Source organism: Anas acuta, chromosome 7 (genome assembly GCF_963932015.1).
Source record: "Anas acuta chromosome 7, bAnaAcu1.1, whole genome shotgun sequence".
NCBI lineage: Eukaryota > Metazoa > Chordata > Aves > Anseriformes > Anatidae > Anas > Anas acuta.
The window spans coordinates 26,129,335-26,146,105 of NC_088985.1; the positions used below are offsets into that span (position 1 = coordinate 26,129,335).

Here is a 16,771-nt window from a genome sequence, read left to right on the forward strand (position 1 = left end):
TCACTGAAGGGAGCTGCTTGCTACACTAAAATCCACCCCGCCCTTGCCCTCCAGAGTCACTGAAAATCATTGGGAAAGTGAAATATAAGTAACCAAGGCAGTGTTTTCTTTCTGATCTAAATTGTTCTCTTGTCTGACTTTGCATTGTTAAACAGTTGTTTTATACCACGCAGAGGCTGGTGGGTTTCAGTAGGGGAAGGATGAGATGATTCCTGCATATGACTTTTGGGCTGTGTTGAGAGCATTTGTGATAAAGGGTGTAAGTTTTATGCATAAGTTTTAGATGTTATTCCTTTGTTTACCATATCTTGCTTTTTGTATCATTTTTGAGGTTAAAACACTGAACATATTAGAATATTCAGGTTGAAAATCATTATCTTATCAAGGCTTAGTCATGGCTAGCCAATTCACCTGACAACGATGTTTTCCAATAGGGAATTATTATTTTTTTAATTGAGAACTGTTAGTCAGACTGATAAAAGCTAACTTGTGACAGATTAAAAGCTCAGTTCATAACTAATCTAATGCAGAACTTCCTGATTTGTGTGGTAGGAGCTTGTTTTCTGTTGTACTTTGCTAGGCAGATGGGAGGACATTTTTCTTACCCATTTAAGAAACAAAGTACCATGTCTCCCAGGTTATTTGGTTGTATTGTTACTTCTAGCATTGCCATCATTGTGTAAGACTTTACAAAATGTTCAAATGTGACTTATGTTTGTGGCTCTACAGCATCAAAAATAGGACTTTGATTCCATCATCTAATTCTAATTTCTGGAAAAGTTGATGGAACTTGTAAACTCATGCACACAAGCTTCTGTGGGAAGGAAGATCCTGCATCCTGCACAGTTAGTAATTAAGCTAGTTGTTAAAGCTTCTAAGAACCCCAGTTGTCATCTAAGATGCCCTTTTTGTAGGCACCATGCTAGCAGATTAATCCTGCAGTGTACTGAGTGCCTCTAGCATGGTGTTAGGCAACCTGAACTGTGAAAGTATTCGTAAACTTTTGAAGATTGATGTCAGGAAGAACTGAGGAGATTCATATCCTCCCAGGGGATACTCACCTACCAAGATTCATCATCTTACAGAACCAATATTTGATGCTCTAAATGGAATGCTGTAGTCTGTGATGGCTGTAAAAGCTAACAGTACTACTGAACTTATAGGGGGAAGTAATATTTACTTCTTAAAAGTAAAGAAACAATTTTCGGTTGTGATAATGGGTTGCTGTTCCAGGTAACTGGTTCCTTAATCTCCATGCAGTGTTTTGATTGATTATTTCCTCTTCTGATTGTACAGAAAATAAGATGAACTCTACCTTGTGTTTTTCCTTTAAAGCCATGGGTTATGAAAGAGATGGGGATAACAGATCCCTGCTGTTAGGGATATGCCATTGAACCACAGTACAGATATCATTCTCATCACAGTCACTGTCCCTAATACTTCAAAGGAGATCACAGCTGCCTATGTTTAATCTGCAGGACTAATTGTGTAGTGCTCTATGAGGTGTGCAGCTGGGGATTCTTTAATGAACATCTTCAGCCCTAAAGCATAAGGTTTGATAATTGTCATTGCCCTACCTTTGTTTATTTTTTTTCCTATGGTTCAATTAGCTAATCATCTGCTGTTAGGTGATCCACGACACTTATACCTTTGCTTACCAGGGCACTGAATTTCATGGAATAAATATATACTAAATACAGGGCTATTTTCTTTCCATGAGCACTTTCTCTTCCCCTTCCTTGTTGCTGTTTTATAGGCCAAAGAGGAGGAATTGAATCAAATGCGCCTTGAAATTTCAAGGCTGAACAAAGTAAGAGATGTTCTACAGGGTAAGCTGCGTGTTGCAGAGGAACAAAAAGTTGATGCAGGACATGAGAGAGAGAGCCTAAAAATTGAAATATCTGGACTAGAGAAAGGTAGGTGGCTAACTAATGAATGGATCTGTCTTCTTATCCACGGTTTGTTCATTCAGGGTACATCTTCCTTTCAGGAGCACTCTCTTTAGTGCTTGGTATGATACTGTACAAATGACAGTTGGAATGTATGGCAGCCTTTGCTAAAACCTCTTAGGGTTACAGATTGTTCACAATGTAGAATAAGTGGGGTGAAAATAAAAAGGACATAACTGAAATTGTGGTGTGCAAGTTTGTGCCATGTCACACAGAGTGTTGTCCCCAATGTTCATGTATTGCTCCTGCTCTAACCTGTGAGAGAAACGATCTCAGACCTTACTGAAACCAGACATGGCTAGGACACTTTTTTCCTAATTGCTTTGATTCTGCTGAACCATTCATCATGAAAATGAGTGTATGCAAGTGAGCTGATAAACTTAACTTCTGGTACTTTATGGATTCAGTTGTTCAGTGGGTATACTAAAGCTGTACAGGTATTGATATCAGCTTGCTAGCAGATTTGGAATATTTTAAGAAAGAACTTTCAACATTTTTGTGAAATGGAAATTTTGGAAGAAAATTTCTTGGGTATAGTAACTTTTTTTTTAGATGCAATCAATTACGAAGTAAAATGCATATTAAAATAAAAATCAACATATTTCCAAAGTGATTTTCAAAAAAAAAGTTTTGTGAAGATTTTTTGGGTAAGGTAATATTGTAGATTAAATAGTATTGTAAATAATAATTAAGTAAGTGAATTAAGTAAAAAAAAAGTAATATTGCAAAGTAATAAAGTAAAGAAATGTAAAATAAAAACATTTGAGGCAATGAGATCTCACCTTTTTTTTTTTTTTTTTGGCAAAAAAACCCTTTACTAGACATGTCATCTAGTTCAAGTTGATACATACTGCCATAAAGGTCGCTTCCTACTCTCCCTCGTTTCTACCTTATGTCCTGAAGAGATTGAATGTATAAGATAGGAATTCCTTGTGGCTGTATTTATGGAAAATCATGTCTCTTTTCCATGTGTCTCTGCAAGGGTGGAAGAGCTTTCCCACAAACATTTTGCTTGTACTGCTTGAGGCCGTGCTTTGTATTGGAGAAGAGAGGGGAACTTAAAAAAAAATAAATCAGATCCATACTGGAATGACTTAGAATGGCTACTAATAATATGTCTTCTTGCAACACTGGACACATTTTAGCACTCCAATGTACTTCATTTCTTAACTGCAGTTTTAGCGTAACTGTATATAATACTTTTTAAAATAAAATGCAAACAAATATGGAATGGTTAATAACTTTTTAATAGTATATGCACAATATTAATCTTGACCCATGGCAAGTAGTTTTAACTCCACTGAAGTCAATAGAATCTCACTGCTTTAAAGGAGAACTGGATTTCACATAAAGGGATTAGAATGAGACTGAATGCCCTGGTATTTGAAAGTGCTTCAATTTGCTCACTTTGAAGCTCCCTAAAAGCATTTGATTTTCACTGTGCTCCATGATTTCTGAAAGTTCAACTGCTTTGTGATATTTTGGTTTGAGCACACAAATATAATGAGTCCTTATACTGTTAATTACTGTGCCTGAGTTCTTCTAAGTACTGAAATAAGTATTAACATCCTTAGCTGATACCTGAGGTTGCAAAACATGGTCACAGCTAATTGAACTCTTCATGTAATGTTTAGTAAGGCCACTAAGTTGTTTCTGCGTTTTTAACATCTGTTCAGTTTGAATCCAGAATTTATACTCTTTCCTCCTTTTCTATAGAGTTGGAGGCTGCCAAAAAACAGGCAGAGATTGACAAGAGAGCTATCAATGAGCTTATGAGGGAAAGGGATATGCTAAGTAAGGTGAGCTTGCATTGATAATACTGATAAACAAACCTCATGGCTTGAGAATGAAATGTCTGTAGTTTAAACCCTCACAGAGAAACAGAAATGTTGTAGAATAAATAATGTTGAGTCAAACATTCAGTTTTCCTTAAGCAGATGCTTATGCTGCTTCTTTTCTGTGTGTTGAAATAGTTCTAGTACCCATAAACACATTAAATATTTCTAAGCTTTAAAATATAAACTGTCAGGGAGTTAAAAAAAATGCTATATGCTTTCACCTTGCAAACCTGTGTTATTTGATATCTGAAGAGTTGATTACATCTGTGCTTTTAGACTCTGGCATATGAAGTTTAATATTAATATAGACAAATGAAGTCTGTGATAGTAGAAGAACAAACCAAAATTTTGACGCACCACGTAGCAGCTTGGAAGACTGTGTTAATATGACTCCTTGGTTTTTCAGTCCATTTCTCTTGCTGATCATTTTCCATCAGCCCATGGTTCTTGTACTGCAAGCCAGCATCTCATGTTTACGGGCATTCCTGAAGTGTAATCTAGTAAATTCAATGCTAAAAGATGACTTTAGCTCAGGTGCTTTTCTTGGTATGGATTCACTGTTCTGTGTCTTGACTCAAGAGGCACAGATTTTGCAGATTCCAAATATTTGTTTTGAAGCAGGGAAAGAAATTTCAAAGGGCGACTACAAGGCTGATTTTGTGAAGATGAGATCTTGATGTTTTCTGTTTAATCCCTATGCATAATTTGAAACCAAGCTTGGTTAATTCAATTTGAACTTGCTGTTCAGAAAATGAGAAATAAGGGTATTTGTGTTTGTTAGTTATTTTAAATGCTACTGACATGCTTTACAATCTAAATGCCTTGAAGCTGGTATGGTTTTTCCAGTTGTTAATTATACAACTTGTAAACAATCCTATCCTTTTTTTTTTTTTTTTAGTGCAGACATTAGTGTTTTAACTTGAAATCAGAAAAAGTGCTATTTAGCAGCTCTGTTAGAATTTTTTATTTTTTATTTTTAAATCAGATATGTGGCTCAAGTATTTCTACTGAGCAAATTAGATAAGGGATAATAACATCAGGAAGTCCATAAACCACTTAGAAAATGGCATATTTTCACCATAGTGATGGCAGTGTTGCCTTTTACAGCTCAAGAGTCATTTTGTTTCCCCCCTTAGAAAGTGATCAAGGCTACAAATGCCACTCAGAAGCAGATAAATTTGGTGAAGCTCCATGAACAGTCCAGGAAAAATTTAGAAGAAGAAATCCAGAATTATAAGAATGAAGCCCAGAAACAAAGGAAGATTATTTACCAGTTGGAGAAGGACAGAGAGAATCTCATCAATGAAGCCAATGATCTCAAACAGAAGGTAGGAACAGCTTTTTGTGCAAGTGGTTCTTTGCTCTCTTGCTCTTGAAACTGTAAAGATTATATATACATTTCTTTACATGCCATTGGGAGGAAACAGATCAATAGTCTTCAGGCAGCTCACAAAGATTTCTTATTGTCAGTGCATATTGTCTGCTATTGTGTTTCAGGTCTCTCTGAGGGAACCTCAGCCATGGCTGTTTATTCAGTGAGAAACTTGGGTTTTAGCTGTGTATTGCTCTTGTTCATCAGTCATCTGGGAAATGAAAACAAGGCAGGAGTTTAAACCCCAGCCTCTGACTTACACCTGAGTCCCACAACTGCAGCTCTTCTATGCAGTTGGAAATTACTCTTCAGTTGTTCTATTTTATCTGCAAAGGACCTTATTTTGCCTGCCACTGGTGTCCTCAAATTCTGTTGAGGCCAGTGAGAGCTGACATCTGGACTCCTTGACATCTTCGTAAGAGACTCTGCATTTTGAAGATTAGTCCCAGTATGAGTAAAACATAAGAAGATGTTCAATCTCATCTGCAAAACAGAGATTTTGGAGGAATAGCTGCAGAGAAACACTGCATAAAAGTTGTGCTGTCTGGTGCCCATTATTATGTATGGCTTTGTTTCTGAAGGTATATTCAGGAACATGGTTGTAACATGTTCCATTAATTGCTGAAGATCACATTGAAGGGCCCTTGAAGAAGCTCATTGATTTACTGGGATTAACTTTCAAGCTGTTTCAACTCACAAGTTATTTGCTATCTTCTCACCTTAAAATTATCCTTTACATTTAAGTGTGACCAGGGACTTTTAAATAGTGTTTTGAGTGATACATGTTCTCTTGTCTGGATTGCCATTTGTCATTTCCTAGGAATAATACTTTGCAGAAGTGAGCTTTGTCTTTGTTGTAAAGTCCCAGTTTGCATCTTTTCCTTGTAGTGAATTTCTATCAGTATAGCTGTGAGTTAAGAACAAGGCAAACAAGTAAGGATGGCACCACTACTGCGTTCTTGAGTAGGTTCATTGAGCTAAGCAGGTAACCAACAGCAACTGATAGTGAAGTATACAGGTGAAAAAGTGAGAGGGTCCGGAAGAAAACTGGGAATATCTAAGACTTTCTGCCTACCTTTGGACCCTCTTTACCAAACGTGAGAGGTGTAGTGTGCTAACAGCTCAATAATACTTGAGGATGCTGGGCCTCTCACAGGGCTGCTCTGTTGGGAAACATTGCATGTATCTTTTCTGTATTTATAAGGGAGAATTATTTGAGTTTAATCATTCCTGAAAAAGCAGAGTCAGCATCTAGTCTACGAGCATGAAGCTGAAAAACTTAGTCCACGAGCTTATTGCACTTACATTGCATCAAAACCAAGTAAAAGATTTACAAATACAGTGACCTACTTTTGAGCCTTGCTCCAGCCTGTGATCACCATAGTGCAAACTGCACTTATTGATTTCTTCTCCCTGCGATTACTATTGGCAGGTTGTTTTAGCAGAAAAGGAAAAGGCAGGAGTAGGTTATAAACTGGGACTGTGTTTTTGTATTGCACTGTAAGCAGTTCCTGGGATCCTCTGCAGTCAGCTTCAAATGTGCTAGAATTGTATTTCTGCAGCTGTAATAAAATTTTCTATATTTAGCTATCCCCTATCTCCAGAGTTGTTTGGAGGGACCTGATAGAATAATCAATTAATTAAGCTCCTGCCCCATAGTTGGACCTCACAAGGCTTTACTGCTAAGCAAGGGACAACTTTGCCGACTGCAAACTTTGCAGTTATTGACTATCTGATGTAAATATTTTTATATTCTTCCGCTTTGACATATGAACGTAAATCATAGCTCAAATTGCTACTTTCAAAAACAGCGTCTGGAGAACTGGCTATGAAATGAAGTTGTAATGGACTTCTCTCCTGGATTTTGTCCATGTGATTCCTCAGCTTTTTGTTTAATCTTTTGATCTTTTTCCTGGATTTAAGTGTGCCATTCTTCTTTCCCTCAGGCAATGAACTTGAAAAATATTGTTCCTGACGTTCACTCCTCAGTTTCCTTTTTATTTCTTTTGTCTCCTTTTTATCCAACGCTACAAGTGTTGGATTCCATTTGAATGATACTCGTTTGTGCTCCTTGGCCTTCAACTTCATACAGCAGAAGGAAGATTCTTACGTTGAGAAAAAAAAGTATATATATATTGGGAAGCCCATCATAATGATTAGAAACTATCTATATTTTTGCTCCTTTAATGTAGTAATTCTTATATATTGTTATGGTGGTAACTGTTTAATGAAGGTGTCTATAAAATTTTGCATTTTCATTTATTGATACTGTATGTGATCATCTTCTCTCTACAGTTTATAGTCTACACCACTCCATTCTCTTTAGGGAATAATTGTGTCTCCCCATTCATGAAAAGAAGATAAAAGAAGACTTAGGTCAAGTTTGTGATCAATGGTTTGTGATCAGGTGTTCATTTTAAAAAAAAGTTGAATTATTAGAAGCTAACTGGATTTCACACTGGTGGAGTATATGCAGACCTTCTTGGAGAATTATGTTTTTAACCATTTTATTGTACAGATTACATCTAAAACCATGTACAAAATCTAGCCTTGCTTTATAAACAACCTAAGCCTATTCTCAGTGAAAGCTGCTTATGTTGATTTTATTGAACCAGCTCGGTGGCAACATTTTCAGTAGACTAACAGATGTGCATATCTGTAAGTTTTAGTCTTGGAAAAACAAACAAACAAACAAACATCTATTAGGTATCAGACTGAAATAACATGTTCTTCCACATAAGCAATCCAGAAAGGTTGAACTTGGACATGGACCGAAGTGATTTTATCCATACCTACAACTTCTTATCACAGTTTTTTTAAGTTGTCGTCTTAGATAAAAATGACAAACCCCATCCTCATAATCTTGTGATAATGGCTTAATCATGTTCCTTTCCTTCTTTCTGCTCCAGATCCTCCAGAACCTGAAGGATATTGAATTACGGGAAATTCAGATCTGTGACTATGAGAAGAAAATACAAGAGTCTGAGATTAAACTAAAACAGCAACAAAACCTCTGTGAAGTTGTGAGAACAGAGAGGAACCTATACAGTAAAAATCTGGTTGAAGCTAAGGTAGAAGAGTACTTTTTTTCTTTGTGTTTCCTTCTTTGTTTTATTCTCTGATCTAATTTTAATTTGTTCAAAGGAAAGTTCACTTCTTTAAATGGTCACTTGCATAAGTGGTTTCTGAATTCCTCTGTGTTTTGGGTAAATCAATGTTTTTGGTTCCTGAGAGTTTATATGGACCGTATGTATCTGGACTGGCAATAGGAATTCATAGTCATTACGTGGCAATACCCCAGCTTAAAGCCATGCATAAAACCACGGTGTAAAGGAGCTATGGATTCATACAACTCTATCAGAGAAGAAACATTTTCCTTTCCCTCTTGGCTGCACTTGGTTCTATCCCTTTAGGAGTTGTCTGTGTGTATGAAAAATAGGGTATAATGGGAATAAGATTGCCTCCTTAACCCTGTATGCAGATGCACATTAATGTATATTGTGATTTTGAAAGCAGAGGGAACACTTTCTCACCTGAAGGGGAATTTTCTGACAGAACTAAATGCTTCCACCTCACTTGTTCCTTTCAGGGAGTGTCATTTTCCTCAGATAATGATTCTCTCCATTCCTATCTTTGCCTTGGGGATCTCACTAAGATGCTAGAGGAAGAGAACAGATCACTCAAGAATACCCTGTTATTCCGATGTAAAGATTTAAAATACTACACAAATGCTATTCCAGTTGGCAGAAACTGGGACCTTGGATAGCTGTGATTTACGGCATTGGGTTATTTCAGGATTCTATACCATAAACGTGTATAGTAGATTACAAATTTATGCTCTGCTTTGCATAGGTAGATGTTTTGCTTGAGAAGCAGGTGGGAATGAACTGTCCAAGTTCCTATCCTACTGTATGCTTGATTTGCTTAGGAATAAGCTGCTTTGTCAAATAGGTAGAACACTTTGCTTGTCCTCTGTCTGCTTCTTGTCAGTGGTAGTAGTGCTGGGGTTCTCACTGCTCCCAAACAATCGCTCAGGAGAAATAAGAGTGAAAAAATGCAGTGCTATTATTATTCTTTAATTATTTTTATTATTATTATTTTAATATACAGCATAGATTCTCTTACTTATAAAGAACTGGCAACTATATGCTTGGTTACAAAATGAAGCTGTGAACTCATCAATTTCATCAGGGTTTGAATGTTTATAGGGTGGCATACATAATGCTGTCCATGGTCAGTTGTTAGAGGCTGTTATTTAGACTTTAATACATTACTTGACTCATCATAACACTTTTTTAGCAAGTCTTGTATGAGAAGATGGCTGAGCCCAAAAGCTCTTTTGGTCAAGGCAGTATTATGTGTGGCAGTGAAAAAATAGCTATTTGTAGTTCAGCAACAGGCCATCTAGCCATGAAAGGAAAAAGGCTGGTGATGGTATTAAAAATATGCTAAGTTACTCCTTTTGAGAAGTAAAACATTTGCACAAGCTTGCTTAGATAAAACTGAAGTCTGTGGATTTTGTTTTTGAGGTTTGTCAAACTAGGAATTGGTACTTTCTCAGTACTGTTTTTGAAGACTGCCTTCACTCAAGACCTTCCTTAACTGCATTAAGCATTTCAGGAAAGAAAAAGTTTCTCATTTAGCAAGTAAATGCACACTGATGGTGGACGGTGCTGAAAGAAAATCTAAGCTTAAAACGATTTTATACTGAAACAGAATGTACTCATATGAAAGGTGGTGATGCCTTCTCTGTGAAGTGGTAGTCTCCAGCAGAGGACTAACAGCTTTTAAAGCTGTTTTTGCTGGATCCAGAAGAGCATGTCTGTCCATGGATTGAATTTACTAGCTTCCATTCGTGTCACAGCATGTGCCATCACTGCAGTCAGTGGAACAGTTTCTTTGTGTTGCACAGGCAGTCACCTTTGCGTTGGGAGTAGAAATAGTTCTAGTGCCCTGACCTCTCTGCAGTGCTTCCAGGCTTATTGCTCTGTGTCTTGAGCCTAAAATATATGCTAAATATTCCCATACCAGTGGCTTTCCTATTTCTGAGCACACTGTTTTCCCCATGCACCTTTGTATAAGCTAGCAAAAAAGCAAAATGGAGCTAAGCATTTGCTACACTCCCTTAAAGACATACAGGTATCCTACTCATGGCTATATTCATTTGCATAAAACCAGCTTTTTCCCAAACATTTATACCCAACTATACCCAACCTTATTGAAAAGCACTACTAGAAGCATGAAAAAAGATGGATAGAATCAGAATCTTGTTATGAATTTGGATTGAGTGCTAGTTCTTATTGAGTGTCCAGCACTCCAAATGAAATGGCTTATTACAGTCATTAGTGATTATTGTTGTTAGCAATGTCACAGTAGCGTAAACTAAAAAAATTGTCATATAATGAAACTTCTATCACATTAAAAAGTAAAGTCTAGTGGTATGTACAACACATTTCTCAAGCATTGTGGTTACATTTCTCAAAACTGAAATAGGCTGAACACCCAAGCAGAAACTTACTATTTTTTGATCCCTTTTTGGGATCACACTTTCTGTACTTATAGGATGAGATAGCAGAAATGAAGAAGAGACTAAAAGCTGTGACACAACAGGCGGAACGGCTGACAGAGGAGATCACAGACAAAGAAGCAGCCCTTGCGAAAGCTCATCAAGAACATCAGCAAACAGAGAGGGAGAAAGATGCATTGAAGGTAAGACCCCTTACACATAAACCTTATTACAAAGGATGGCTCCCATGGTTTCAGAGACTGCATCATGTTCCTGGTCTGTGGCAGTTGTCTTGCTGTATCTTAAAAAAATCTTCTGCAATTGAAGCACAAGATCTCGGCACTATTTAGAGGTATTAGTTATACAAATATTCCACGTAACTGACAAATTTCATTTCTGCCTGTAACTATAGTTAGAAAGGCCCTGGAATGCCGGTTGGAACCCTTACTAACTAAAGTTTTTTACTAAAACATTCAATTTTTGTTTCAGAAATGTGGATTTTGGGGATAGCCTGATTGCAGTAAACTTTTTAAATGTGGACCCTTATAATTCAAGTTTTCCTTTCTTTAAACTACTTTCCCCCTGCTGTTTTTAAATGTGAGCCCCATTATATTACACTTCACATTCCTGAGCTTGAAGCTCTGACACTTCTCAGCCCTGGCTGCAGCCCATTCTTAGATATGCCATTAAATTTGTGGTGATATCGCAACACAATTTGCTGCTCTCTCAAAAGATTTAAGGAGCTAGTGTCCACAGTAACTTATATTTCTCTTTACTAAGCAGTAATAAAACAAAAACTGCAAACAAACAACACCCCCCAAAACTCAACAGTCCTCCACCACTTTCCACAATGTTTTCTTTTGGCAGTTTATTGCTGTGCAACAAAGATTCCTTAGGTTTTCAGCCCCTCTCAGCACATTATATTTATGACAAGATGCCAATAGAACTTTGTAAAAAATGATGAATTTATGCTCTTGTACCTGATCTGTCTCAGAGTTGTTCTATCAGTGATGGAGAAGTCAAATAGTATCTCATTTTCTATGTTCAGCTTTCTGCCTTAACTAGTCACCAATTCTGCCTCATCACCTCAGAATTGTCTGCTGTCCATTCGACAAACACAATTGCTACATGCTTTACCCACTCAATTATTCACTAGCAAGGCTATGGGCTGACATCACATTAGTGAATAGCTTCAGGGCATTGTGGTCGTCTACCTGCCTGTCTCTGCTGAATACTGATGCATAGGAGAATTCAAAGAGGGCTCTGCCTGACAGAGACACAAAAGAACCCAATTATTTGTGTAGCAAGCCAGCTTCAATTTGTCCTGTTTGTACTGATGTGAAGGAAGCAAGCTGTTCCCCAGAAATCAGTTTAAAGAATGCACTAAAGCATGGAGTAGTGAGATTCACAGGAACAAAATTATACAGACATTGGACTTATGCTTAGCTCAGCTGTCATAAAGGTCTTAAAAATGTGTAATCATGGTAAATGAAACATGGGACACCTGATCCAAGCTCCCTTAAAGCCAGTACAATGCCATCGTTTGGTTTCAGTTGGCATTCCTACAGGCTTGCAGATCAGACAGTTTTGGCAAAACATCCAAGTGTTGACAAATATGTATCTGAAAGCTATAATAAGTATGGCCCTCCAGATTTGAGCTGGTGGAGGCTTATGTATGCTTTTTACATGATCACGCTTGTCTCTTTTTTTTGAGCATTTTCTCGAAATCTGAACGTGAAACTTTCTACTTACAGTTATTATTATTATTGTTTTCAGCATTCTTTCTCCAGCCCCAGTTACACCTTTTCTAAAATCTGTATTTTCCTCCCACCTCTAGAACAAATACAAAAACCTGTTCACTTACTGTAGTGTTTCAGAACCTAAACAGGGATTTAGTTTGAATTTTGTTTGAGATGTTGGCACAGGTCCCATATAAATTCATCTTTCTTGCTGACTGTTCTTCAGTTTTTGCAGACTCTCCGAACCAACCTCAAATGAGCTGTGCTCATTTATAGCAGTTTCAGACCTGCCACTTTTTCTGCTTGTACTGTGTTTATTCATTTCTTTTTCTTTTAACTAATGTGCACAGACCCTGATTCTGTAGTCTTCAGCATATTTAATCTCAGTGAAAGTCCTATTAGTTTGTGGGGCCTGTGTGTGACTTAAAGTATTTATGTTCTTTACTGTGCAAGGTAGTTCAGATTTATTTTAGCTTTGTGCATTCCAGTGAGGAGATTTGTTCCTATGAATTGTTTGCTGCTAACATCTACTGCCACTCCTTGTTTACAACTCATATATTTTGTGACATAAGGAGAACATAGAACGTTGATATATTAAAAAAATATTATCTAGCAATGTGAAATGCATGAGCAGTTTTACATTCGTAGACAGCTTTTGCACACTCTTGATTGCATTTCAGTATGAAGTGGCGTGCATTTTTGTTCGGTTGATGGATTCTGATGAACATCCAACACTAAGTAAGAGAGATGTGAGTGTTGCACATATGGGAAAATGAGTATTTTATTAAAGAAAATAAGAATTGAACAAGCTATTTTATTATGACGATGGAACTGTTGTTTCTGTCTTAAATCAATGTTTTTGCAGGTGCAGCCTTCATCACAGCCTCATTCTTTCAGCGTTCAATGATGTTCTTTCTGAAAAGGCAGCTTGAACGTCATCATTATGAGGGTCAGAGCTGTGGCAAAGTCTTTTAGTCAAGGCTTGAAAGTTTTCATATTTGTGAAAAGGGACTGTAGTCAGCTGGTTCCAACTTTCCTATATGTAATTGCCTAGTAATCCTATAAATTTCTAATAATCCAAGAAGACCTTATTACTCTTTCTCTACGTACATGTCTCGAATTACAGAGTTCATGACAGAAGGATATTGGTTAATTTTCAGTATTTATGTCAGTGGTATGCAGCCACTGTAACAATGCATTACTTCTCTTTTGCTTAGGGGAATCCTTCCCAGTATTTCTCATCTACACTTCCACTAAAAAATGCTAAGACTCTTTAATTTTGCTTTTCCATGCCTGATTGCCATCTTCTCCACCAGTTCTGTTATTCCAGTCTGAAGCCTGTCCTGGGTAGATGCCGATTTATATTAGATAATGTAAATAGTTGCCCTTTCTAACAGGGTGAGCTATCCTTTCTTATATCCCAGCCTTACTTTGAATTTAGGTCTGCTAGATTTTCATAACAGAATAACAATTCAATTGAAAAAAAAACAAACACCCTCCAAATATTACCTATTAAAAACAAAAACAAACAAAAAACAAAATGAAATTGCTCTGAATTACATCTTGAGCCATTATTATAGATAAAAATCCTTCTAAATATCTATTGTCTATAACAATATTCAAATACTGTTTACAACTTTTCTTTACAGTCTTCATGCTTGCTTGTCTTGATGATTTATTCTCAAAAACTAACAAAATATGTACCTCTCAGGAAATGAAGTGAATGTATGAGATTCTGTTCAAATACTAACTCTTAATCTCAGGTATATAATGGAAAGTTGTTACTAAGCACAGTTTACCTATATTCTTTGACTCCACCAGGCAGAACTTCTTAAGATGAAAAAACAGGCTCTGGAGACCAAGCACTTTATAGAAAATCAGGAGGCAGAAGAGAGAAAACTCCTAAAAATTATTGCTGAGGCTGATGCTGAGAGGCTGAGGCAGAAGAAGGAGTATGAGCGGGTAGGAATCTCACATTTGGCTTTTCAAACACACTTTGTTCTGTTCCCTTGGTTGTCCAATGCATTTTTAAGTTTATGATTCGCAGCTATGGTAAAAGTGGTACTACTAAAGCATCGTAGTGTCATTGAAATAAAAATATTAAGATACTGAAATGAGTGTAGATTACATTATACTACATTATTACATTGTAGTTTACATTTTTCAGGAGTCTGAACCCTTATAGCAGAAGTTACTAGGCTTTGCTATTGTTTTTTTCACTAATAACAGTGAAACCTCTTAATGCAAGTGATTTTCGCTGATGAAAATGTAGTCACAATGCTTTAGGATTGTACTGAGGAACTTTAATTAAGATTATTGCTTTGCTCTGTGTCCTTAGGTTATCAATGAGAGAGATATCCTAGGGTCCCAGCTTGTTCGGCGCAATGATGAGGTGGCTCTGCTCTATGAGAAGATCAAAATCCAGCAGTCCATCTTAAACAAGGGTGAGGCCCAGTACCGACAGAGAACGGAAGACATCCGGCTTCTCAAGCTGGAGATCAAAAAACTTCGGCGTGAGAAAGGAATACTTGGCAAAAGTGTGGCTAATGTGGAGGAGCTCAGGTAGAAAAACTGGTTGAATACATTTCCATAGCGACTGCATTCATGATTCTGTGTTTGAGACAGAAAATTTCTTTTATGTATGGTAGAGATTTGTTTCAACAAACATTATACCTTGGAGAACGGGATTATTTGGTTTGACCTCAAACACAGTGGATTAAATTCACAAAGCAACTAATCAGTGATGAAGAAAATTAAAGTATAAGATGGAGGAAAGGAGGAAAAAAGACATCTTTGCCAAAGCTGAAATAGCTTCCACATTTCACCTTGTATTGTGAATTACTGCCTACAGAATAAACTTGACAGACAGCAGCAGAAAAGGTGTTCATAGTTCAGTGAGCTACTTAGTGGTACCTTGGGCCCAAATTAGTGGAACTGCTTTTTATTAGGCAATCCACAGTGGATGGGGAACACTTGACATATTTATAACAAACCCCTACACATTTTCAGAGCTCTTTCCTTCCAGATTTATATGTAGACTTGCTCTGAGAGAAAGATTTAGTTAAATTTTCATTGAAGGTTGTGTTTCTTTAAAACAGAAGTTTAATAGCCCCAGTCTAATTTATCTCCCCCTACTCTGGCTTAATTCTTCCCTTCTTTTTTTAACCCTTCCAAACCTGAGGTGTATTCTTTGCTGACAGGAAATGATTGTGATTTTTCTGTAGAACTGGTCATGGTTTGTAAGGAGAAACAGCTATGAGAGACTGCAGATAACCATTATACTATTCTCTGTTGCTATCACAGTTTTGGGTGAGATCTTTAGCTTACCTTTATCAGTATAAATCCATGGCTTTTACTGGAGCAAATTAACTTCAGTCTGTGGTTAGTCCCATTGACTCCAGTTTAATTATGCCAGTTTGATTTGGTGTAAGATAAAAAAGAAGTGGGCACAACACACGTAACAACTGCAGTTTTCATTGACTTTCTGCAGACAGGGATAGGATTTGATTTTGCTGCCCAAATGCATTCAGCTGATAGCCTATTACTGTATTGAAACTCCGTAAAGGTATTGAAGTATAGAGCAATGCATGCTGTGATGGTTGGATCAGTTCTTGGATGGAGAGGTGGATCAATCACATATTTTAATGAAGTCCAAAATTATCATGAAAGCTGTCTGTTGAAAGAGTCCATTTATCACTTGTGCTGCTAATTAGCTTCCTTGATTTGCCAATTGGAGATTTTTTTTTTCCTTTTCAATAACCTTGTCCAACCCCACAGTTTAAAAAAACAGGTCTTTTTCTGTCTAGTGAGCTACATTTAGCACTAATGTTGGCAGGGAAATACTCAGTGAGGGAGTAGGCACATGGTGATCCATTCCCCTGGAGGAAACCACAGGATACACCCACCAAAGTCATAAGGGTTGGACCCTTGCAGAATGTGTCTTGGTTTTCCTGCTCCTTCACTCCCTGACCCCAGCATGGGGACCTTAGTTGTCAAAGCATCTTTGGAGTGCTAAATTAATTTTATATTCAGCAGCAAATCACCTCTGGAGTCCCTTGACGAGAGGTAGAAAGAGAAATCAAACTTGGGTTCTCTAAAGAACAGTGTCCATCATAGTTAGGCCATACATTATGCTTTATTTACTGGATTGTGTGAGCCATGTAGTTTTAAAACCTTCTTTCAAATACCAGCTGTCAGATTCAGTACAGAGGTAACTGGGTATGACACCATAACTGTGATTTGTAGGTTACTCCAGATGAATTATGAATTAACTGCCATTCTAGCCTTAATGTACACGGAAAAAATTGGGCGATGAGATCCACAAGGCTGTGAACTAGATTTCCCAGGAACTGATGAAAAGTCCCTTT

General features: G+C 37.2%; 1 protein-coding gene across 1 annotated transcript in view; it reads left to right on the forward strand.

Annotated features, from left to right (window-relative positions):
* CFAP58 (cilia and flagella associated protein 58) overlaps nt 1-16,771 on the forward strand; it is a 57,045-nt gene that overhangs the window by 13,589 nt on the left and 26,685 nt on the right. The window contains exons 7-13 of the mRNA XM_068689251.1: nt 1,757-1,916; nt 3,666-3,748; nt 4,924-5,115; nt 8,069-8,230; nt 10,722-10,868; nt 14,226-14,366; nt 14,743-14,966. Coding sequence (XP_068545352.1) covers nt 1,757-1,916; nt 3,666-3,748; nt 4,924-5,115; nt 8,069-8,230; nt 10,722-10,868; nt 14,226-14,366; nt 14,743-14,966 — 1,109 coding nt within the window. The remainder of the gene's footprint in view (nt 1-1,756; nt 1,917-3,665; nt 3,749-4,923; nt 5,116-8,068; nt 8,231-10,721; nt 10,869-14,225; nt 14,367-14,742; nt 14,967-16,771) is intronic.